Here is a 25374-nt window from a genome sequence, read left to right on the forward strand (position 1 = left end):
AGTCTCATGAATTTGTGTTAATGTAGTTGGTAATTTGGGTAGCTTTGAATATCGAGCATTATGTATATTTCTTTTTATTAATAAAACATCTCCAGAAGTTATATTTTCAATATCATCATTTTTCAGTTCAGAATGTAAAATTTTTGATGGTCTAATAAACATTTCATCAACTGCTTTCCGTTTTAAATTGTTACTAATTTTTTGTCTAGTTAAAATATTTTCTGGTAATGGCTTATGTTTATGTTCATTAAAAATCTCAATTTCAGTATCAATAAGACTATTTACTTTTGCAAAGCATTTACACGTTTTGACGGTGCAACACCAACGTTCAACATCATTTATTAAAAACTTGTGAAAACGAAACTTTTGACCAGCAATCACTTTTAATGGTTTATTTTTTTCACTTAGCATTGTATTAAAATGATCACATTCATTTTCAAAAATCTCCACGTGCACTCGTATAGAACGGTTACAGGTGAACTAAAATATGTTCATCGTATGAAATGTTACTACAGTAAAATTTTGCAGATAGAGAACAGGATATACTCTTGATAATACCATTATAAATACCATCGATAAAAACATTATAAATGTTAGTTTTACGGATTTTCCGTCGGATGCAATTAACGTATACATGACAGAAACACAGGCCGCAACTTACGTATGTACCTGAGAAATACCGGGCCGCAACTTACGTATATTGTTATCAGAACCTTTTTTTTGGGACGCAACTTACATTTACCGTTTAGTATCTATGTGTACCTAAATACTGTAAAATATGACAACTATACCTCTAATTTAAAAATTAAACATTTATCTGGTTATAACTTTTGATTATTTATTAAAAATTTAAGTTATTTAAAGATTAGTTAATTTTGTTATAGTTTTATACATTCAAACTTGAATACATATTTCTTCTACCATTTCTTTAAATTGAATACAATGTACATTCTTCTCAACGAAATTAAGGAGTATATAATCTCCTACCTAAAAATATAAATTGCATCTAAAATTATTTTATATTGAAATTTTATTTTACATTTTAATAATAATGTGTTGAATTTTGAGTAAGTCACTTTAATGTTTGACACAGGGGCATAATTAAGGGAAGGATTAGGGGGATGGACCCCCCCCCAAAAAAAAAAACACTTTAATTTTACCGTTAACATTTTGATCAAAGTATTGGTAATGACCATTCAGGTTTGCTAAAAACGTATATCTCCCCCCAAACCAAATTCCTAATTACGCCACTGGTATGACATGTTAAATTAAAATTAAATGTTAAATCATTGCACATGAAAAACGATTTTGAGCGAGAACTCGGCCTATAATATTTTATAATATGATTTTTTATATTGCTATTAAAGTAGTTCATTTTACTATTAGTATTACAACAAGTTGATTTGATTTAATTTTTTGAAACATTTAAACATTATTACATTTATTATATTTTTGATATTTAAATATTATAATAGTACCTATTTAGGTATTTATATCATATATTATTGTTATTAACTTTTGAGTCAGGCCGACTTTCCGTAAACGGTGTGATAAGATTCATGGTATAAATTAATTTCTCATTAATCACTAGTTTTAGTAATTTATATTAGCATCATGCGTTTGGTCGAATTACCTTTTTACCCACCTAATAAAAATAAAAAACAATGTGTATGGCCAAGTTCCTTATGCTGTGTTTGAGCGAGTACAGAAGCGTTCAAAGGAAATATGATGGGGGGGGGGGGGGGGGGGGTTATTTGAATTTTTTTTGTTATAAATCTAGTTTAGCAGCTACTCGAGTTTTTAAATTTATTTTTCAGACACCTATGTATGTATTTACAACCAGCTAAGAACGATGGTGCAAAAAGTAATTGCCAAAAATCAGGGATGATCTCAAAAAAAACCATAGGGGGGTGTATTCTTAAAAATTGCCGACTAGAATTTGAAATTCAAAATTTTTGTTAACTATTAAGTTATTTTTAGTTACAATATGCTATACATTTATAATTTCTTTATTACCTTATGTTCCAATGTATGTTTAAATTAAATTTGAAGTTGAAACTTAGAAATACCTAACTTATTATTTTTAATTTATATCAGAATGAAATAACATCAACAAACATAATATGAAATAAGTAATAATTATAATTCATCACTTATTATTATTGATGCCAAATCGTTATCTACATTATAAAAATTGTCCTCTTCTATCATAACCTATATAAATATAAAATAATCTCAATAATTGTATTTTCATAAAATATAGGTAGGTACCTAATTATTTACCAATGGTCTTAATCTAATTATTAAAAAATGTCATTAAATTTAATAAAAATATTAGATTCTGAGTGAAACGAGATATGTATAATATTTTTAAAATCTATATTTTTTATATCTATATTAATTAAGGCCCTTGAAAACCCTATTAATTTTCATCAAAACAACCTTAGTGACTGACAAAAATTAAAGTACTTCTAGTGGTTCAATTTAAAAAATGTAAAGATGTTTTAATTGGTCAACAAGTCTACTTTGCATCGGTTGGAGCATATTTTTATATTTTAGATATTTTTGAATATATACAATACTAAAAATTTATTTATTTATTAATTTATTTATTTATACCCAGCTAGGTATAACTTTAAAATAAGTCTGATCACCAAATTCAGACTTCCCCATCGTTTCCAATGCTTAACTACATAGGTAAGTTAAAACATAAAAAATTGGAAAAAGACTGTTCAGTAAAACAGAAAATGTCAGTATAATTTCAGTATAATATTTGGCAAATTGAGATTCAACTTACTGTACATTTAATTTTTATTACCAAAGGGTCATTGGCGCAAATAGAGGGGGGGCCCAAATGCCGGTCAAGTCCCCCCAGTTCAAAATCTAGTAATTAGTATTCATTTTTATATTCTGTGGTACTAAGCAATATGGCCTATGGGAAGAAGGGCTTGAGTCCCCTCAAAAAATTTAGTCAATTTGCGCCTATGCAAAGTGTATACCTATCCGTTTATAAATTAACAAATAAATGAATATTTATACAGCGATATCATATAATATAATATATTAATATGTACCTATTTATCAATATTATAATAATATAATAGTTATAATTTTTTACAGCTGTTTTACCTAACAGTACGGTTAGTTATAGCTTTAGGGATTTTTTTTCCTAGATTCATATATAAACACCAAACATTGTGAACTTTGTACGGCTATAATTTAGAAACTAATGATTTCAGGAAATTTATTTTTGCGACATCGGTCTTAACTCGTTGTAATACACGGGTTTCCGAAAAAAATTGAAAAATTCGAGTGGACACTAAACTAGATTTGTTTCCAATAAATTATGATAATTATATGTAATATTATATTATATTTGTAAAGTGTCCATGGGGGGGAGGGGTTAAACCCTAAACCCCCCTTGAGCAAGTATGATACAATATAAATTATAAGAGACACATTTGTAAATATTAAGGTAAAATATCATATTATATAAACCTAAATTAATAAAATAATTTACTATGGGACAAATATCGAATACATTTGCTCGAACGTATTGGAAACGTGAACTTGTTATAGTGTTAGTTATTATTTATTACCTGTAGGTAGTATGCCAAATATATGGATCTTAAAATTGAAACAATTTTACTACGAAATGAAATAAACGATGCAATTTGATTGAAAATTGAAAATTATGTTTAAAGTGAATTTAACTACTTGAAAAACAATTTTCCTAAATATATTGCAATTTTTTCAAACTCGACCAAACGTAAACCACCCGTTTATTTAAACATACGGCTTTCCTCAAACCCTATATATAACTAAAAAGGTGATGACAGATACAAAAATTTTTTTTAAAAAAACACATCATTGTAAAGTCAATACATTCATTACTCCACTCAGAATCTAAAAAAAATCCACATATTTTTCAACAATTATAATGTCCAAGGTCTAAAAAAATAGAAATACAATAGGTACATTGGGTACATTGTAAAAAAAGGTATTATTATAACTGTTTACTTATATCTAAAGTCTAAAACAATAAACTAATATTATATAATATTATTATACGTACTTGAAATTTACGAACTAACATTGAAATTATTCGTTTATTATTTGTGAATTTGGACATGTTTATCAATAATGTGGTTTTCAATAGTATTTGCGTAATAATAGTGATTCTATAGACCAATGCAAATATGGATATAATAGCAAGTATTAAAAACCAAATCCATATTAATAAGTATATTTTTTCGTTTAAAACATTTTGAGCGAGAATGCACATAGCATCTATGTTTTGAATAGTGCCAGATGGTCCATACTTGAAAAAATTACATTTAGTAAGTCGAGGAAAGATATCTTCCATTGGGTTAAAGTAGCTAGGATGTTGATAGTATTTAAACACTTCAATTCCGTAAGTTAGAAACGATCCACCAAGAAATTTATGAGTAATGTAAATGTTGAAACCAATGTTGAATATATTCATTAATTCACACAAAATATAACCAATTGTGTAGGTACTGTGAGTATGAAAGCTCTCGATGAAATATTGTACCTGTAATTAAGAAATCACTAATATTTTATTAAAAATACATTAATTAAAATTGTGTATATTTAAATATTCACTAATTCATATATTTATTGTTTCCTGATCAATGAAATAAAAATGATAAAAATGGTTGTTTTTTAAAAAATTGATTGTACAATATTAACAATTAATTTGAACTAAATATTGTTATCACTCTGTCATACACCGTAATTCCATGAAATCATGTCCATACAATATTATAATAGGTAGGCGATAGCTATATATTTAAGATTAAGATCCTTCGTGATGAAAATTATGATTGAATTAAAATAATTAGTTATTATATTATATCTATATAAATACTAAATAACAATGTACACATTATTATGACTTATGAGACTTAAGAATTTAACCATTGATTATAAAGACTATACCTAGTATTTATAATCAATGATATAACTAAACTATAGCCTGTAAGGTAAAATATTAAGTAGATATATTTTATAAAATATTTTCATGGTTATAGTTTTTATTTGTTTTTACTTTTTTGTTTAAAATACAAACCAATCTATCTTGTTTTAAACGTCTTGTCTTAGCAGGACCCGCACAAAATCCACGCATGCCATTTGTGATCATACGTATTTTTCCTCCTTCCCATATTTTCCATATCCAATGAGGCACATAAAATGTCATAGATTGAAAGAACAGCATAAATGGTACCCATTTATAGTATGAATGGGATCTAATATTTTGTTCGTTATTTTTTATATTAGGTAGACCGAATTCTGGTTTCATATTATTATATGTGTATAAGCTCGACATCCAGCAATAACTATTTATAACTTTTTGCATTTCTTTATTTTTTGATGAGTTCGTTATGCATTCGATCGGATTTCCTTTATAAACATAAATATTAAACACAGAATGGATAATGAATATCACCCGTATGATATGTATCTATTCTCAGTGGCGCAAAAATATATATTTACCTATGACAATTGTCATAGGTGATTTTAGTAGGTAGGGGGTCACTTTTGTCATTCTATAGTTATTTTATGAACATTTGTTTAATAGACAACATAAAAACTATAGTTGGTGTATGGTAAGGTAATTATAAGAAATAGGTGGGTGTCAAAAATATGTTATGTGCAGGTGTCTAATGTCATAGGTAACATTTTGGACTTCGGCGCCACTGTCTATTCTATATTACTAAACAATTTTTTTTTAGGTAATAAAATCATCAATCAATTTCAGTATTAAAATTAATAGTTTTAAAATAAGTACTAACCTATTAAATTGATTGATGTAACCAATATACAGAACGTTAATAAAATATTGGTAGTTAGTTTATAGTGGCATTGGAATATATAATCGTCGATCACAGGTTTATCATTGCATACTTTAAACGATTTTGCAATAATATCGAATGGCAAGATAGGAATCATATCTTCTCCTTGATATTATCCTCCTGTAAATGTTAAGACATAATCTATTAGGTATATGGATTAAATTTAGGTATACGTGACTAATTTGCCAGATTGCTATAGAATATAGATATACCTATTAATTTATTACCTATATATTGCATGTAACATAATTAATTACCAATAAGTAATACGATGGTTTTTAAAATTTTTTCTATTCTTCATTATTCATTTCTTACATATTAAATTTACAAATAAAAAAAGAGGGAAAGTAGGAAATTGCTCTGCTGTGCAGTAGGTGTCGAGTGTACCTCGTCATTCAGTAAGTCACTGCAGTAATGTAAGGTAATATATAGGTAGTTAAATTTGAATTCAATGATGAATAACAATATTGAGCAAAGATGTCTATCAGCTTATATTATAATACCAAGTATATTTCATGATAGTTTACGGTAGGTTGATTTAATTTATGACAAAGATATTTGCGTTGCGAAGTGGGGTAATCGAGAGGTGGCCGTCTCAGAGTTTTACAAGGGGTGGTGGATGAATATAATAGTATATAATGGCCAATAGCCGCAATAGGTGATAATTTAGTATTAACCATAGTATTTTAGTAATAACTACGACAGGTTATTACAAATATGACAGTGAGTGCGCCTTTATCGGGTTTTTGGTGCTGAAAGGTGGGAAAATATTAGAATATAGCATCTGAAAAATTTCAAGTTCACCACGCCACTGAATTAATGTAAAGTTGAGACTATATAATTACACATATTATTATAATATTATACCTATTCAGTATTATACTAATAATTTAAAACAGATCTTGATTTAAAATAAAAATTCTAACCTAAAAATATGCACCTACAACCTAAAATTTAGTTTTAATATTTTTAGCTACCTAATTATGATTTAATTTTTATTACATAAAATATTTAAATTTCAAATAAAGATAGGTATTATAAATAAGGTAATAATTACCAAAATAATTTTACAACTGTAGAATATTAAATTTTAAATTTTAAATATTATTGTATTAACGTAAACTACTTAAGGTATAGCTACCAAATTTAAATGTGCTTACCTACGGGAAAATTTGAAACGTACAAATTTAGAACTATGGCAGAATGGTATTTTATTGATCTGTAAAATATCCGGAATATGAATAGTAGTTTGTATAAAATAAAAAGTAATGTACTCATAAATGAACCTAACATGAAACAATAATGTTAGCCATAGACGATTATTATTACTTTCTTGATAAAGAATAAACTGTATCATGAAGCCATAGATATCCATATTATGCTATATTATTCTATATTATAATATAGATATCTGTGTATGGAGCTTAAAAATAATTTTATTTTCTCTATGTTTAATCCCGGTGTCCTAGTAAAATCATATCCCTGGAGAATCTTACAGGGTGGGGGACGGGGGTATTCGCAAAAACCAAGATCTACAACAGAATTACCCGCAGAGATAATAGGACAATAGACGTCAATAGGTTTATTATGGATTATTGTTGCTAACGGAGTTGAAATTCTAAAAAATGTCGTTATTTTGAGTTTTTTTGTATTTATCTATATTTTATAAAAAGATACCTAAGTGCTCACTTCAGTTAGCAAGCCGAGAGCAAGGGCAGATTGGAGGAGCATAGCATAAAGAGTTTCATAGCAGTATCTTCAAATATGAAAAGTTTACTACGTAATAAGACTATGTATAATAATGGCTTGATTTACAAACAGAAGCGAAAGAAGGGGAATGAATAGATCCTTGAGGAGTACCTGAAGAAGAAGTTATACAATATTTTATTTATTTATTAATTAATTTACGGAATAAAAATTCCTTATTTAGTACAGCACACAACAATAATACAATAATTTAACATAATTAACATATTATACAAGGGGCGATGGCTCCCCCCCCCCTCAAAAAAAAATACAGCAAAATTACAGGTAGAATAAATATCTATAATTATATAGATATAAATATTGGTGGTAATACCATGTAATTTTACCAATTTTGGGTGACTGTGTCAGTAGGATGTCAATCAGAAAAGGGTAAGTTCACCAAAGCCGGAATCCTATGGTAAACGACTAACGAGACAGTAGCTTATGGTTGATCCGATCAAATGCTTTTGAGACTTTAAGTACATAGTCAGTATAATTACCATCGACTATTGTTAGTGATGACAAAAAATATTCATAACATAAGTAATTAAATTATTATAGTAAATAATAAAATAATACCAATATTATAGCTGAATGTAGTTGTTTATCTACTAGCACGAACGCCGTCTTTTGCTTAACTTTAATGGGTATTATTTGCTGGGTATTCTTTTACTTATATTAAGAAAATGATATAAACAAAAATATTGACTGATCCAAGTCCAAAAAAGGAGGGTAAGTGGATGTCGCTATGTTGTCATATCATTGTATAAAAAAACGATTCTGAGCGAAAACGGTCAGTCAGCACTCAGCCTATGATATTAGTGATATTACCAAGTATATTTGATGATATTATTGTGAATAAAGTTATTTATATATAACCTATTTACGTGGAGCCTTGTTTTAAATTTTCAATCCTTAGCTATAAAAGTTGAACATTTTATAAATTTTTAACTACAAAATAATTATTAAATTATAAATTTGTTCTTTAAATGCTTATAAAAAAAAAATGTGCCTATGTATTTTTAATATTTTTCAACTGCTATTAGAACGATATAATATATTATGGAGCCTTATATTCAATTTTCACGCTTTTTTACCCAACAAATTAAATTGTATTGATATTTATAAAAAAAAAACTAACAATGTCCGTAAACAGCTCAAAAAGAGTCAAATTATTTTCAAAATGTTATCGTGTATAGAAAATGCTAATATAAACATTCAGTAAAATTTTCAAGTGTCTACAGTTATACGTTTTTTAATTACAACAAAATAAGAAAATCGTTACATGAGAAATCGAGTGAATATCAAATGTTGTAAAAATATGAATTTTTGACTTTCTTGTAGACATTTTTTTTTTTGATAAAGGTAGATAATCTTATGGATAATCTTGTATTATATTTTCAAATCTTAGATTTAAAAAGAAAAATTTTTATGAATTCTCAACTCAAAATAATTTGCTAATTTTCGTGATTTTTCCGTATTTTGTCAAAATTTGAACTTTAAATGCTTATAAATAAAAACTGTGACTAAGGATTTTTAATTTTTTTCACCTGCCTTTGAAGCAATAACCTAGGAGCCTTCTATTAAATTTTCAAGCTTTTTTAACCAACAAATAAAATTTTATTGATATTTATAGAAAAAAAAACTAAAAAAAATGGAAATTGACAATGTCCGTAAACAGCTCAAAATAAGTCAAAATGTTATGGTGTATAGAAAATGTTAATTTAAACATTCAGTCAAAATTTCATGTACCTACGGTCATTTGTTTTAGAGTTGCACCAAAAACCAAAATCGATTCTCTCAAAAACAGATTTTGCAAAAAATTCTCGTTTTTCCTTAATTTTTCTTTTGTTTTTCACCTTGCTTTTGAAAACCACTGGGAAATTTTTACTTTTGACCTCTCAAAGTACCAACTAGATTCACTTTCCTATCAGAAAAGTTACTGTTGAAGAAAATCCAAGCACTTTTACTGCCCTAAAAGGTGATGACAGACACAAAAAAAAACACATATCATTGTAAAAACAATACATTCATCGCTTCGCTCAGAATCTAAAATGTAAAATTATGTATTTATTCATTTTTGTTCTAAAATATGTAATAATCAGGTTTTAAAATAAGTAATAACACGAGTTTCCAATTTTACCTTAATTACTGCCTACCGGACCGTCATCGTCACATGAGAAGGAACAACAGCCGATTACATACATAATATGTCATTTATATATTAATTCAAAATAATTAAGTCAACCCATTATTTTAATAAAATTTGAATAAAAATTGTTCTGTATTATAAAGTATTAAAAAAAATAAATATTTTAAGTTCATATTTTGAAGTTTTTATGTCAAAAATTAATTTTTTTGGGAATTAAAAACCGAACACTATTTTTTTATTAATTTTCTTTATTTACTTAATCAAGTATATATAAATATTATCCAACACACTTATAAGAATGTCGTACTCGTAAAAACTAAAAAACTAACCAGCCAAGTGCGAGTCGGACTCGCGCACGAAGGGTCCCATACCATTATCTATAATAAATATGAATTACCTAGGCGTCATGTAATCAAATAACAGGTAAAATAAAATAATTTAGAATTTAATACTAATATAAAACAATATTTATGCAATCCAGATCAGTGTTATGATCTTAAAAGAAACAGGATTATTGAAAATAATATGTCATTAAAATACCAGGCTGAGGGCAGCCTGATGGACGCAAAGTCGCAAACACCGTGCGTATATTATAATAATAATGTAATAATAAATGCGCGCAGTCGCGCAAAAGACGTACACCGCGGTAATGGTTGCGAAAGATACCACGAACACGACGTAGGTATATACCTAGGTACCCGTAGCACGCAGCCAGCCCCGTCGCCACCAACGGTCCATTCCGGTGTTATAATACAAGTTGGTAACACTACTTATATTATATATTTTGACGGATTTTTAGTATTTGTTGTTATAGCGGCAACAGAAACACATCATCTGTGAAAATTTCAACTGTCTAACTTTCACGGTTCATGAGATACACCCTGGTGAGTGGTGACAGACGGACGGACGGCGGAGCCTTATTATATAGTAATAATCTTAGTGTCTTACCGTACTGAACCCTAAAAAAGACTTGGGTGGCTTTAGGAGGCTTTTCCTCCATAAAACCCCCAGTAAATACGTCACTGCAAAACACTTAGATAACAAATATAAATCATTATGTAGCACAACATAACATATTATTAACATCTTCACTATGTAAAATTATACACCAGTTTTCAGGTATATATATCTAAATAACTTCACATAGTTAATACTAAATGTCAAGCTATTTAAATTTTAAGCAATGATTATATTGATTGTTATTAACCCACACCTACAATTGTGCTTGATCATAGAACAAGAAGCCCGGATTAAGATACTTTTGTGTCCGGGGCCAAACAATTTTAGGGACTTATAAACATAATCAAAATATTGGTGACCCACAAATAAATATATTTCAGAATTAAAAAAATATTTTGATTTTATAATATTAATACTATACGTCATCAATACTTTTATTTGTAAAACAAAACACTAACATAAAAACGTAAACATTCCCCACTATTATAATGTTATTTCGACGACCAGACAGTACCTACTGTAGTCAGGTTAAATGAGTATAATATGACTTCAACTGACGACTGTTCAAATTTTCGTATAAAAACAACGTAAATTAAATTTGTTTGGCTCCAGAAACCTTTTATTATTAAATTTACTTTCATTAGCTTGAACAGATATAAATTATAATTGTGTGGCTATCCTTATCAGTTATCACATTGCATATTATATTATAATTTTACACTCATACAGATAAATGATAATTGGTACCATTGCCCAACGCCTATTTAAATAATTTATTGCCATCCATTTGAATTATAATGTATGATTTATTTTTGATTAAAATTAATAGAAATTAAAATTATGTTATTGATATTATTAAAATTTAAAAAATGTAATGGATCACATTACTATGTACATATTGGATTATCAAAACAATAACTATTGTTTATCTGACTAATTTTATTAGTTTTTCAATACTTTGTTAATCTTGTTAGTTGTCTATGATTTATGCATATCAAAAGCACAGAATCGTAGGTTTTATATACTAAAATAGGTAGTTATTAATTATTATTATAGTTAAAGAATTATATTGTATTGTCCACTGCTTGAAGCACAGGTCAAAATGTCTAAACAAGATATTGTATATTTTAAAACACGAGTATTATAATATAATATGCTGCAGTAGGAATGTAATTGTGTATTGATGCATTTATGAAAATAAGTGTAAAAATTATATTTTATTGATCAATGACTTTTGTAGGTACCTTATAATAACCTTATAATAATACCTTATTATAATAATTTTGAAAAATATTTTCTTTTATAAAACAAATGATTATTATCAATGATATTTGTGTAGGTATAGTATATAATATATATTATACAGCCTCGAACTGCATTAAAATATGAATTCGTGCTCTTTAGCGCGTGCTCTCACAAGGTCCAAAAAGGTTGCCTAATATATTATTACATTACTGGACACACCTAAAAACACAACAATAATTATTATTTATTTTTAATTTTAAATTATTAAAACACAATGTTTTATACTTTTATCTGACTAAAATGAATATGATATAATAAAATTTCCTTTGTTTATCTATTGTTAATTCCATAAAATGATCATTGATCATCGTAGTAACAGACCTTATCTTATTCTCAATACGTAAATAATCATTCTAATTAATAATACTATTCTTTTGCGTTGGGTTTTTTATTCATATGACTAGGTTACATAGTATAAAATTTTTAATCTTTTTTAAATTTGAAATTATACCAATTACAATATTTAGAAATTACATTTTTTATCATTACACTTACACGTAAAAAAATATGAATTGCAAGTGAATAAGTGATACCCTTATTTAATTTTTTATATAGTTGATTAATGTTTTTGTATTTACGATTTGTTATCAAGTTATGACGTATATTCTGTTATGATAGTTTGTTAGACACTGATTTCTATTATTCATATAGATTATTCATATTAGTAATTAAACCAGTGACGATCTGCGCTTTGACCTAACCACCTGCATTTTCAAGACAGCTTTATTTACTATCAGAAATATAGGTAAGATTTTAAGGTTTATTATTATTAAAGGACTATAATAAACAAAATATGTGTTTTATGTATTTTTAACTAAACATTTTCTTAATTTAATATATTAAATATAGTAATATTGAACTCATTAGTAATTGTTTTTTTCAATATGTATCTAATATCTATACTATATTATATTAAGTATGTCTATTTAAATTTGTTATAGCCGCATAATTATTCTTAAAAATAAATATTTTTTAATATAATACTATTCAATCACGTTCGTTAAAATCATTTTAAATAAAGATGGATTAAATAAACCAATACAATTTCCATAGGAGCAAACAAATCTTAAACGAAAAATGATGCAGCAACAATATGTATTGATATTAAACATTTAAATATATTATTTGGTAAAAATATGTACTAACTTGGAAAACAGCTATTTTTTTTTGATCATAGATTAAGATAATAATTATATTATTTTGAATTTAAATGCTCAGCTGTAGACTGCAGTATATAAATATAAATATTTTTAAATTTGATTAATTATTCATGATTTAATATTCAGTTATAATAGTTATTTTTTATCTTTATTTACTAAATTAAGAATACGTATATTGTTTTAGTACATAAAATGAACATTAAAAGTTAAAACAAATCTTATTATAACGAAGCACCTTTAAAATAATAAAAAATAGTTATTTTTAACATGTATTATAGTGGTACCTATATCCCTGAACTATAAAAACATCAGACACACATTGAGTGTTATGCACTCGGACTCGGGTAGGTACTCTTCTCGCTTCGCTCACTTTGCGCAAACTAGTATTGTATAAGAAATTGTTTATATCACTACTAATTACACTATTTCAATTAAATGTTCATTGGTCGTGTTCAAAGTAGTATTCAGAGCGGAGTTCAATTTACCCAAAACTAATCAAGATTTGTCAAGCCCCTTATTTCATACATCTTTGTATGCATGATTTACATGTTTTTCACAGTTTTTCAAGTGTTTTTATAAAAGTATATGAACCATGAACAATGAATATAATATATAATGTTATAGTTGTACCTAGGTAAACTAAAACCTACATTTTGTCTAACCTAAAAACGGCAGGGATCGCTTAAGAACCTATAATCCCGACCCTATTAATTGTTACATACAATTTGAGGGAGAGACCATGTAAACACTTACATTTTGAGTTTTGACTATTATTAATTTGACGTATTTCAATAGAAATAATTTTACTGTTTAATTTTACACATTAAATTAAAAATTTTTTTTTAAATTTATTTAGAAACATAAATAAATATGGTGACATTTGAGAACTATTTACGTGTAGTAAACCAAAAAAACTGGAAAGCAAGATTATCTTCGATTATTTTAGCGATGTTCATGCTCATATTTTATTGTTTGAAGTCATATACTAGAAGTTCACACGAATCTGGTATGTTCTAAAATGTATAATTTAGTAAAATTATCAGCTGATTGTTATATTTTTCAGATATTAAACATGTCGGGCGTGTATTATTATCAAGTATCAATAAAACAAACAGTCAAAGAGAAAAATCGTTTTTTGAAGAGATTTTTATTTTTGAGGAACGCACTTTCACTATATTGTGTACTTCTGTTGTTGCTTTATACTTATTTTTATTTTTGGGAGTAGTATGCAATCGTTATTTGGTACCATGCATTCATATAATTTCTCACAGTAAGTAAATATCTATAATCAATTTTTGTGCTACAGAATATAAAATATAATTAATTATTGAATTTTTTTCAATGAAAAAGTAGGAAAACATTTATTTTTAAATTTTTGAACTTCATCTTTATAATATAACATTACGCATTTCTATAAATAAACTATTGCATGAGAATTCTTACCTGCTTAATAATATAACTATTATTTGTTGTTGCTAAATCATTGCAGTAAAATCCGAAATAATTTTATGTTATTAATTCAGAACAATAATGTAATAAATGAAATCAGTAGCAGATTGTAGGTACTACTGTTGTTTGATTCTATATAACAAAACATGTAGGTACCTATCAATTTATTTAGACTTTGACTATACAATTTATAAAGCAATTAACAGATCACTCAGTAGGTACAATGATTGTTATATTGCATAACTGATAACAATAGCTTTTTAAAGGAGTTCAAAATAGTTTCGCTTATTTTTACATCTTAAACAACAATGGAAATTAATATTCATTAATCATGATAATTTATTTATACATTTAAGCAATAATTATATTTTAAAAATAGAATATATCATTACTATATTGTAATACTTATTAAATTATAGTAATTAAAGCTATAATAATAATCTATATAGTCAGTTAATAATTTATTCTTAATAAAATCACGTGAACGTGTTTATGATATATTTACTAAAATAAATAAAAAAAACTAACTCATAAGTTCAGTCAAACAAAATAGTTTTTGTAAACAATACATTTTTAAGTTGTCTATTTATTTTAATAATAATAATAATTTACTATTTAAAATTTTGCTTTTTTACTAGGTACCTATTATTATAAAAAAAAATAAGTTTATAAAAAAATATATTTTTGGTAAAAATCACAATACAAGAAATAACGCTAAAATATAATTTGATATGACGATAATATCATCTGTTACAAAATATGTAAAATACTATGTAGGTAGTAGAGTTATTTGTAATCAATGTTGGCATATGATAAACAAAATTATATCTCTATATATTGTAAAAATGTTTAAGTTTTAGAAATATGTACATAAAAATTTACACTTCTGACTTCTGAGAGATTCATTGATTGATCATTCCCGCGTTCGTCAAACAGAATAAATCAAAATATGACGTTTAAGTTTTTTACAATACTTTATCATTATTATAGCTTACAATTCAAAAGGTTCAGACAGTTCATAATATTTATAGCAGACGAAAAAGTTCTCAAACTGAGATAAATAAATTAATCTAATGCCAAATTATAAAGGTATTAATTAATGGTTAGAAGAACTAACAGTGGGTATAACTAATGCTATTGTTGCCTTTATATTACACAATTGGGATTTAAAGTAAAATTTCTACATTTTAGATTCTGAGTGAAGCGACAAATGTATTGATTTTACAATGATGTGTGTTTTTTTTTTGGTGTCTGTCATCACCTTTTAGGGCAGTAAAAGTGCTTGGATTTTCTTCAATAGTAACTTTTCTGATAGGAAAGTGAATTTAGTTGGTACTTTGGGAGGTCAAAAGTAAAAATTGCCAAGTGGTTTTCAAAAGCGAGGTGAAAAACAAAAGAAAAATTAAGAAAAAACGGGAATTTTTACGCAAAATCTGATTTCGAGAAAATCGATTTTGGTTTTTGGTGTAACTCTAAAACAAATGACCGTGAAGACATGCAATTTTGAGCTGTTTACGGCCATTGTCAGTTTTCAATTTTTTTAGTTTTTTTTTCTATAAATATCAATAAAATTTTATCTGTTGAGTAAAAAAGCTTGAAAATTTAATAGAAGGCGCCTGGGTTATTGTTTCAAAGGCAGATGAAAAAAAATTAAAAATCCTAGGTCACAGTTTTTAATTATAAGCATTTAAAGTTCAAATTTTGACAAAATACGGAAAAATCACGAAAAATAGCAAATTATTTTGATGAAAATTCATAAAAATTTTTCTTTTTAAATCTAAGATTTGAAAATGTAATATAAAATTACTCATAAGTTTGTCTACCTTTATCAAAAAAAAATGTCTAGAAGAAACTTAAATTAAATTTTTATGAGCGTCTGAAATTTATATTTTTACAACATTTGATATTTACTCGATTTCTCATGTAACAATTTTCTTATTTTATTGTAATTAAAAAACGAATGACTGTAGATACTTGAAAATTTCACTGAATGTTTATATTAGCATTTTCTATACACCATAAAATGTTGAAAATATTTTGACTCTTTTTGAGCTGTTTACGGACATTGTCAGTTTTCAATTTTTTTAGTTTTTTTTCTATAAATATCAATAAATTTTTATTTGTTGGGTAAAAAAGCGTGAAAATTTAATACAAGGCTCTTACTATATTGTTACAATGATATTTGAAAAATATTAAAAATCCTTAATCAAAGTTTTTATTTATAAAATTTAAAGTTCAAATCTTGACAAAATACGGAAAAATTACGAAAATTTGCAAATTATTTTGAGTTCGAAATTCATAAAAAATTTTGTTTTTAAATCTAAGATTTGAAAATGTAATACAAGATTCCTTATAAGTTTGTCTACCTTTATCAAAAAAAACTGTCTACAAGAAACTTAAATTAAATTTTTATAAGCGTCTGAAATTTATATTCTTACAACATTCACTCGATTTCTCATGTAACAATTTTCTTATTTTATTGTAATTAAAAAACGAATGACTGTAGATACTTGAAAATTTCACTGAATGTTTTTATTAGCATTTTCTATACACCATAACATTTTGAAAATATTTTGACGTTTTTTGAGCGTTTACGGACATTATTAGTTTTCAATTTTTTTAGTTTTTTTTTTCTATAAATATCATTAAAATTGTATTTGTTGGTAGAAAAGCGTGAAAATTTAATGCAAGGCTCCTGATATATTGTTACAATAGCAGTTGAAAAATATTGAAAATATATAGGCACAATTTTTTTTTTTAAGCATTGTAAGTTCAAATTTTGACAAATTTATCAAATTTAAAATGTAATAATTATTTTGTAGTTAAAAATGTATAAAATGTTCAACTTTTGTAGCTAAAGATTGAAAATTGAAAATAAGGTTCCACGTAAATAGGTTATATTATATAAATTACTTTATTCACAATAATATCATCAAATATACTTGGTAATATCATAGGCTGACGGACCGTTTTCGCTCAGAATCGTTTTTTTTATACAATGATATTATATCATTGAATTCAAATTTAACACCATCCATTAGAGTGACCCACTTGTAACATACTGTACAGCAGATCGACATCCACTTACCCACCTTTTTTTTATTTATAATATGTAATAATTGTTATTCATTTATAGATTAATACCAGTGTATCATATAATGGTGGAAAATAAATAGGTTCGTGGCATTAATAGCTTAAAATTGGTAAAAATATTTTATAAGTTTCATTGATTTTTAGTTTTTTACTGTTCTTGAATTTAAAAATAAACACATTATTGTCGTTAAATTTATCGCTCAGAATCAAAATGTACTACAAATAAACAAATTTATATTAAATCAGTTAAAATATATATGAAATTGTTTTGACATGTCTATTATTATATAATTTACCTATATTGTAAAATAGCTGAAATTATTGGGCCATGGTTATCATTAAAATTGTTTCATAAATTCTACGTCATCATTCAGCCTCACGGTTATATAATAAACACATACGCACAAGGCACAACCGTACACGACCTTTTTACCATAGTACAATAACTTGACAATTTAACTAAATTGTTACGTCATTATCAACTTTTTTTTTTAAATAGTAAAATATATATATAATTTAAAAACCTGAAGAAGATTAATTGTATATAAATGTTTATGTACAAGTATATAGAATTGTAAATTGAACAAATAGGCTTTTACCGACAATGAAAATAATAAGATCTATAGAAAATTTTAGAATTCCATGTGCTTATCTTCAATTTTCTAAAAGTATTATTAAAAAAAAAACTAATACTTTTTTAAATAATGTTAGTTAGTTGTTAAGTAGTGTTCATTGTGAAATAATTACTCTCAATACATTATTTAGATATAATAGTGTTTGTATCGTGTATTTTGACATAATGTTCAATAATTTTTTAGGGATGAAGTTGAGTGAAGATGTTGCAGGAGCGTCTGTAATGGCTGCAGCAGTGGCATGTCCTGAATTATTCGTCAATATACTAGCTACATTCTTTACAGAGGGCGATGTCGGAATCGGAACTGTAGTTGGCACTGGCTTATTTAATGTACTATTAGTTCCTGGACTTTGTATACTTATGGCTGATCAAAAGGTACTTGTTTTTTTTTTTTTTAATAGTCTATGTCCTATGGCCTACCTATGTACAACAATAAACTAGGAATTATGATACCTCGATACGATACATATTTGATATTATTAATATCTACGATTTAATAATGCACTAAGTACGGTAAATAGATACAAATTAGAACTAACAATACAACAAGATCATTAGTGTTAACTGTTAGTAAAATATAATGAAAATGTTTATAGGTCATACACCTGGAAAACTGGCCCATCACACGTGATGTATCGATGTATCTTTTAACTATATCATTATTAGTTTGGTCATTGGCTGATAACAAGGTTTATGCTTACGAAGCGTTGATATTAATTATAGTTTACATGGTGTACCTATTAAGTAAGTAATCTATTGTTTCTTATTTTCATGGCTGTCAATAATTCCCAACAGTTCTCTCTTACAGCTCATATCTTGAAAAAATATTTAAATATATATCTCAACAAGAGAACAAAGTTTTCGAAGGGTGCAGTGAGAACCAACCGATTCTTCCTCTAAATGGTAAATTGGCATATGAAGTTTGTAGATGAACAGACAAACAGTAGTATTATGTAAATTAGTTTAAATATAGATATATATAATATATATGCATATTAACAACCTTTAGGAATTGTAGCAAATGGATTTATAGTGCAAGAGCATATTATTTTGCCCAAATGGAAAGACAGACTTCGTGATCAACTATTAAATATCAAAGAAATACTAGTATGGCCTATAGTCTTAATCTTAAAAGTGACTGTTCCGAGCTGCAATAGTCAAGATAGAGTTTTTTGGATACCGATTACCATGTGTATGTGTATATTTTGGATTGGATGTGGATCATTTATCATTGTAGAATTGATTACAATTATAGGTGAGCATTTTATAAAAAAACCCGATGCCAATGTAATTTTGTCCACAAAAATATACGCTCTACGGGAATAATGATCCTGTCTTGTAAAATTAACCAAATTTAATAATTTTTTTTAAACAAATAGAGAGTATTATTCCACAATACTCCGATTTTCAATATTTTAATCTCAAACTTTATAATAATGTGTCTTCAAAAATAATAACATTTTAAGCGTTTTTTATAAATTATATTATACGATTATTTGAAATAAAATAAAAATCTGAGTTTGATGCGGCCTGTAGGAAATCTTCTTCTTTCAGATAAACAATAGTTATCAAAATCCGACAATTCTACAAAGCCTGAGAATTATTCATGTGAAGTCATTTTTTTCGATATAATACACTGAAATGTATACCCACCCTTAAATAGGCATCGGGCAGTAGGTTAGTGGAAAATAATTATAATTAAAGTAGCAACTAAAATATTAAAAATTATTTTCAAATTTTATAGAACTGTAGAAAATTTGAAAACCTGGTTCCTTAATATATTATTATATTTAATTAATAATAGGTACCTACTACATATACATATATGTACTATTATTTGTTAAATAATAATAATAAAAAAAAAAGATTACATCAAACTATTAAAGACTAAAGAGTAAGTTATAGGCATACTAAAGCTTCTCTTGAAATGTTATTAATTTATTAAAGTATTAACCTTAACCCAAACCCGTCTATATAAAAAGCAATAATTAAGTAGGTTACGTTAGGTTAGGTTATATTAATTTTTGATACAAACAATTTAAAGTAAGAATAATAAAAGAAATATATTTGTAGGATGTAGGTAGTAGAGACATTGGGGTCTATATTATATGGGCATAAACAAGTGGTGATTAGACAATACGCACATTTTCCGCGTATTTTCGAAATAAAAAAAGCATTATATTATGGTAATTCAAAAATTATTTGTTCACAAATCACAATAACGAATTCGATTATCAAAATTCATTTTAACTAGCGTCAAAACTACATAAATAATACAAAAATTCTAAAAAATGAATTATTAGATTAGTATACTTTGTATAATGTATGTTTATTGAAATTAATTTAATCATGTTATAAAATGATAGGTTTATAATGTTGGAACATTTTCCAGTGATAAATTATTGTCTTCAAAAACGATTTTTTGAGTAATATGCATACTGCATTACTGCCATATTGAATATTGTCCCTAATTGTTTGTATTGTAAAGTTTCTACTTTTAAAAAAATATGTTACGTACCTATAGTGATATTTGAGGTTTTTAACTAGGTATCGATAACCTTGAATGAATTGTTCAGTTCTCAATAATAAAATTACAAATTGAACTATCATAGAAATAAATAAATCTCAAATGGGTCCGCTATCATCGGCACAGACTTGTGCCGCACAGTATAGTTCATCATATTATTTTGTATAATACATTATACATTTGATTTGAAAATAACGAGAGCCATTGCAAGATGATTTAAATTAAGGTACTTGGTGCTTTATTGGTTTCAGAAATGTCCTATCATAGTATACATATAAATTTTAATAATTAATTTGAATTGGGTTTGAATAGGTTCTCTAAAATGCTATAGAGCTACACCAGTAAAATATACAACAGTCAACAAACTTTATTTTATATTTATTATTAACCAGATAAATTATTATATATGTAATTATTAGTATAATGAATATTGGAATCATTTTTAGGAAATGAATTCTTAATACCTGATTCAGTTATGGGCATTACATTATTAGCAATTGGCATGAGTGTACCCGAAATGGTGTCTAGTATAGCAGTAGCAAGACAAGGTTTAATAAATTGTAAAATATAAAATACAAACAGCAAAAAATAAATGTTTTGTTTTAATTTTAGGACAAGGAACTATGGCTTTATGTACCGCACTGAGTTCATCAACATTTGATGTTTTAATTTGTTTGGGTGTTCCATGGTTTATAAAAGCTATGTGGTTCCATAAAGAAAACTCAAGTGCATCCATAAATGTTCACTCGAGAAGTCTCGACGATAGTGCGATTGCTGTAATGTTAAGTACAATTGGTTTTATGCTATTGATGTGTGCCAAATCATTTGTGTTAACTAAAAAAGTATGTATATTATTTATTTTTTTATATGATTCATATTTGAATAACTTAAAGTACGTTTTCCTTGTAGTGTTAAAAAGTGAAACACAGTGCTTGTATTGAGTGTTAAGGCCTTGAGGGGGGGGGCGGTGGGATGGAGTCCCTCTTCTTTTTAAAAATATTTATAACGCATATTTTCTAATTATATTTGAATGAATAAGTCATTTAGATATTCAAGTACTCACATTGTAAAACCCTTTTACATGCCCATCTAATTTTTTCTCAAATCAAGCACTAGAACAGCGTGGCGTTATGACTTATGACGCTGCGTCTAGACGCCGACTGTATCAGAACTGTTTGTTGACTCTAGACACTGCAAGGAAAACGTAACTTTATACAAATTTAATAGGTATTCGATATGTTTGAGGGTTTTTTTTTTTATCAAATATATTATCTAATCTAAAAATGTAGTCAGAAACTGACAAATGTCAACTAGGTAATATTACCCATGTAGGTACAATAGTATTTGATTAATTAAAAACATTTTTTTTATTACCAGTTTAAACTTTAAATAATTTAAATGTGTAATGAGTCTTATCCAAAAATAAATAATGTTTAAAAGGATAAATACAATTTTATTTAAGTAACCTTATTGATCAAAAACATTATAATAAAAATACTATTTAACAATTTTATTTCCCAAACGGTTGTCTGGTGAAATAGACTAAAATTGATTTCTGACTCACCAGATTAGATGAACTTTTCACTTCATCCCCAGATATTCATCGTGAAACTATTTTTTGCAAATCTCTTTTATCCCGTCGTATACCTACGTCTTGTTCGAGGAAAATTATCTCGAAATTAATTAAAAGTTAATAGTAGGTCGTAGACCGTAGTTACATAAATACTCCTGTTGCCAATTTAATTGTACCTAGGTACAACGACAAAACATATATAATTTGAAACATTTACAAAATTGTTTTTGAGGAAGACTCTTATTGTATTGGAATTTATATTATACTAGCTGATCCCGCGCACTTTGTTGCTCGTACAAAATGACAACTCTTAAAAAAATTGTGATTGTTCAACTCCTTTTGGGTGTAACTCTCTGCAGTAAGTGCAACTCGGCCACCTCGATAGGCAATGTGCGAACATTAGATTTGATGCATGCTTGTACCAGATCTGCTCAATCAACAAATGGCACCCTACAATATACAAATGAAATACTATTTTCTACTAATTATTTCTCCTATAACAAAAAGCAACCATTTATAAACAAACATTTTCATCGTAAATATCAAAATCCCTGTTTGAGCACCTCCCCGGGATTGGACCTACCGAATCCAATTGTGAATCTAAACCATCCCGGTACCCACTCAAACATACATAAATTTCATCAAAATCGGTCCAATCGTTTAGAAATGCATAAGGGCCAAAGGGCATACAGACAAACATTAATTTATTATTGTTATTATTTTCAGCCACCCAATTAATTTTTCCAAGACCAATTTTCATTAAATCCTTCCCCGTGACTCGACCGACCTACTAGTGAAAACCGTGTGAAAATCCCTTGAGTAGGTACTTTTTGAGATATGCACGTAAATACAAAAGGTGCTTCTATTTTCGATAAAAAAAAACTTAATCATTTCCATCAATAATCTTGAATATATTAAATAATATTAATTTAATTAACGATTAACCAATGGCAACCAATAATTATTATTATAATAGCAACCATAACAACAATTTATAAACAAAAATTTCTATCGTAAATCTCAAAACCCCTGTTTGAGCACTTCTCCGGGTTTTAATTTTTCCTTTTTAAATAAGCATACAGCCACTCAGGGAAGATGTAGCATTCTAATAATGAAAGAATTATTTGATACCTATCGGTCCAGTCGTTATTGAGTTATAAACGGTCTATTATTTTTTTGACTCCCTTTTATCTAATATTATATTATTATCCAAATACCTAGTTAATAGATAAATACTTGTTTGATGATTTATTAATAATTTTAATAAAAAAACTTCCAAAAACATTTTAAATGCCGATGTTGTCAGATAGAAAATAATAATATTTGTTCATGTATTATAGTCAGGTGGATTTCTTGTTTTCATATGGTTATTCATTTGCTCAGCCATGGTGTACAATGAGTATGCAACAAAATGAGAAAAATTCGTGTAGCTTAATTGCTCAATCAATTTGCGTGAGTTGGTGAACGATGACATGTAAATAGCCAATAGTACTCGTCTATGGCTAATGCCGCTGTTGAAATGAGCCACGGAATATTGATTTAGGTTCTGAAGACTGAAATATCAGGATCATTGAGTATACGTCAAAAGGACCGACCCGTCTTATCTTCTAAAAATACTTGAGACAATTTTAATGTCTGGTATAAATAGGTACCTAGCATAAGATCGTTTACGTTATTAAATAATAATATATAATAATGTGCTGTGATTAGACATATTAATATATTATAGATACCTACTTGTGTTAAGCAAAAACTATTGAAAGAAACTTCAATAAATACTTAATATAGCCTAGATGTACCTAGGTTCATATTATAATTATTATATTTAAAAAGTTTATATTTTTATTTTTAATGTCGGAAATATAGTTTTGTGTACAGCATTTTTTATTTTATAAATTATTTAAAAATGAAAATTCGTTTAATTTAACCTATAATAATGAAATACAAAGGTTTCCAATGTATTACATATTTAAGTAAAATTATACTTAATCTTTTAACATATTTGCTAACGAAACCCATGTATAGTTAATTATAGATTTAAAATTAAACAGTTAGACCAGATTGTATTAACTATCATTGAATTAGCGACATTTACCTTACATTTTGTTGTATGTTTTAATTTTATTTCATACAATATGAAAATAAAATACTATCAATTGACCTTCACTGTAATGAAAAAAACCTACTTATATGAATATTAATCTAGAATGCGTTCTACTTTTCCTCTTCCCACCCAATTATGTTTTTAATATTTAATAATCCGTTGGATACTCATAGAATAATTTGTCAATGTTAATAATAACTAATAAGTAATAACTAATGTTATTATCAAAATTAATAGATAATAATCTATAGTAATTATTAATCTATATATTTTATTATTTTTAAGTTTTCAATTTTGTTAGTTAGTAGAAACCAATAAACCATAATATATATGTTTTTTATACTTCTGTGTTATTTCTATTCAAATAAAATAAATATTTCTCATTGAATGATTATATTATTGAAGCAACCATTTTGTCTATTGATTTATACCCTTAAATTGTACTAATAACATGTTTTGATTATTGTAATTTATAATACCTCAATGTTTTCAAATGTTTGTGGTTATATGGGTGATATATATCTCAGCGATTTTTAATTTAAATGTCGTCACCAAATCACGGCCTGTAGATAAACTTTATCTGGCTCGCAATCAAGAAACCATTTCATTTTATAACATAAAATTATAATTGCAGCATTCAGTTTCCACGTTTTATGTTATAATAATGAACCAACAAATAAACAAATCTGTTTAACTTTCCTGGTCTCGTAAAAATAGCTACATTAATACTTAAATTTTACTCTTATCGTATATTTTCGAACGCTTGTTACTTAAATCATTAATACCAACAGTTTT

The 25374-nt window shown here is 26.7% G+C and overlaps 2 protein-coding genes across 3 annotated transcripts; one reads left to right on the plus strand and one right to left on the minus strand.

Annotated features, from left to right (window-relative positions):
• Positions 1 to 894: 894 nt before the first annotated feature.
• Positions 895 to 14724, minus strand: LOC132948269 (innexin inx3-like). The gene is made up of 5 exons (XM_061018675.1): positions 14643 to 14724; positions 5817 to 5996; positions 5093 to 5424; positions 4076 to 4555; positions 895 to 987 (listed from the first exon to the last, which is right to left on the minus strand). Exons 2-5 carry the CDS (start codon positions 5971 to 5973, stop codon positions 895 to 897), a joined length of 1062 nt encoding a protein of 353 aa, XP_060874658.1. The 5' UTR covers positions 5974 to 5996; positions 14643 to 14724.
• On the plus strand, positions 12630 to 24910 carry LOC132948266 (sodium/potassium/calcium exchanger 4-like). 2 transcript variants are annotated; one of them, XM_061018673.1, is made up of 10 exons: positions 12630 to 12784; positions 14056 to 14205; positions 14263 to 14469; positions 18560 to 18750; positions 18972 to 19119; positions 19171 to 19278; positions 19385 to 19630; positions 21349 to 21450; positions 21515 to 21744; positions 23816 to 24910. In XM_061018673.1, exons 2-10 carry the CDS (start codon positions 14070 to 14072, stop codon positions 23888 to 23890), a joined length of 1443 nt encoding a protein of 480 aa, XP_060874656.1. In that variant the 5' UTR covers positions 12630 to 12784; positions 14056 to 14069; the 3' UTR covers positions 23891 to 24910. The 2 variants fall into 2 exon arrangements, with proteins under 2 accessions (XP_060874656.1, XP_060874655.1); XM_061018672.1 differs by having other exon boundaries at positions 23859 to 24910.
• Positions 24911 to 25374: the final 464 nt, after the last annotated feature.

This window comes from Metopolophium dirhodum, chromosome 7 (genome assembly GCF_019925205.1).
Source record: "Metopolophium dirhodum isolate CAU chromosome 7, ASM1992520v1, whole genome shotgun sequence".
Classification (NCBI taxonomy): Eukaryota; Metazoa; Arthropoda; class Insecta; order Hemiptera; family Aphididae; genus Metopolophium; species Metopolophium dirhodum.

What these genes read in the sequence shown, in the direction of transcription:
- LOC132948269 (XM_061018675.1), bottom strand. Translation starts at nt 5,973, where the DNA reads ATGATTCCTATCTTGCCATTCGATATTATTGCAAAATCGTTTAAAGTA. An exon ending in GTTTAAAACAAGATAGATTG is followed by an intron (nt 4,556 to 5,092) that starts GTTTGTATTTTA and finishes TCTTAATTACAG; the next exon opens with GTACAATATTTCATCGAGAG. An exon ending in TGTTAGTTCGTAAATTTCAA is followed by an intron (nt 988 to 4,075) that starts GTACGTATAATA and finishes TTATATTTTTAG; the next exon opens with GTAGGAGATTATATACTCCT.
- LOC132948266 (XM_061018672.1), top strand. Translation starts at nt 14,070, where the DNA reads ATGGTGACATTTGAGAACTATTTACGTGTAGTAAACCAAAAAAACTGG. An exon ending in TAGAAGTTCACACGAATCTG is followed by an intron (nt 14,206 to 14,262) that starts GTATGTTCTAAA and finishes TATATTTTTCAG; the next exon opens with ATATTAAACATGTCGGGCGT. An exon ending in CATTTGTGTTAACTAAAAAA is followed by an intron (nt 21,745 to 23,858) that starts GTATGTATATTA and finishes TCATTTGCTCAG; the next exon opens with CCATGGTGTACAATGAGTAT.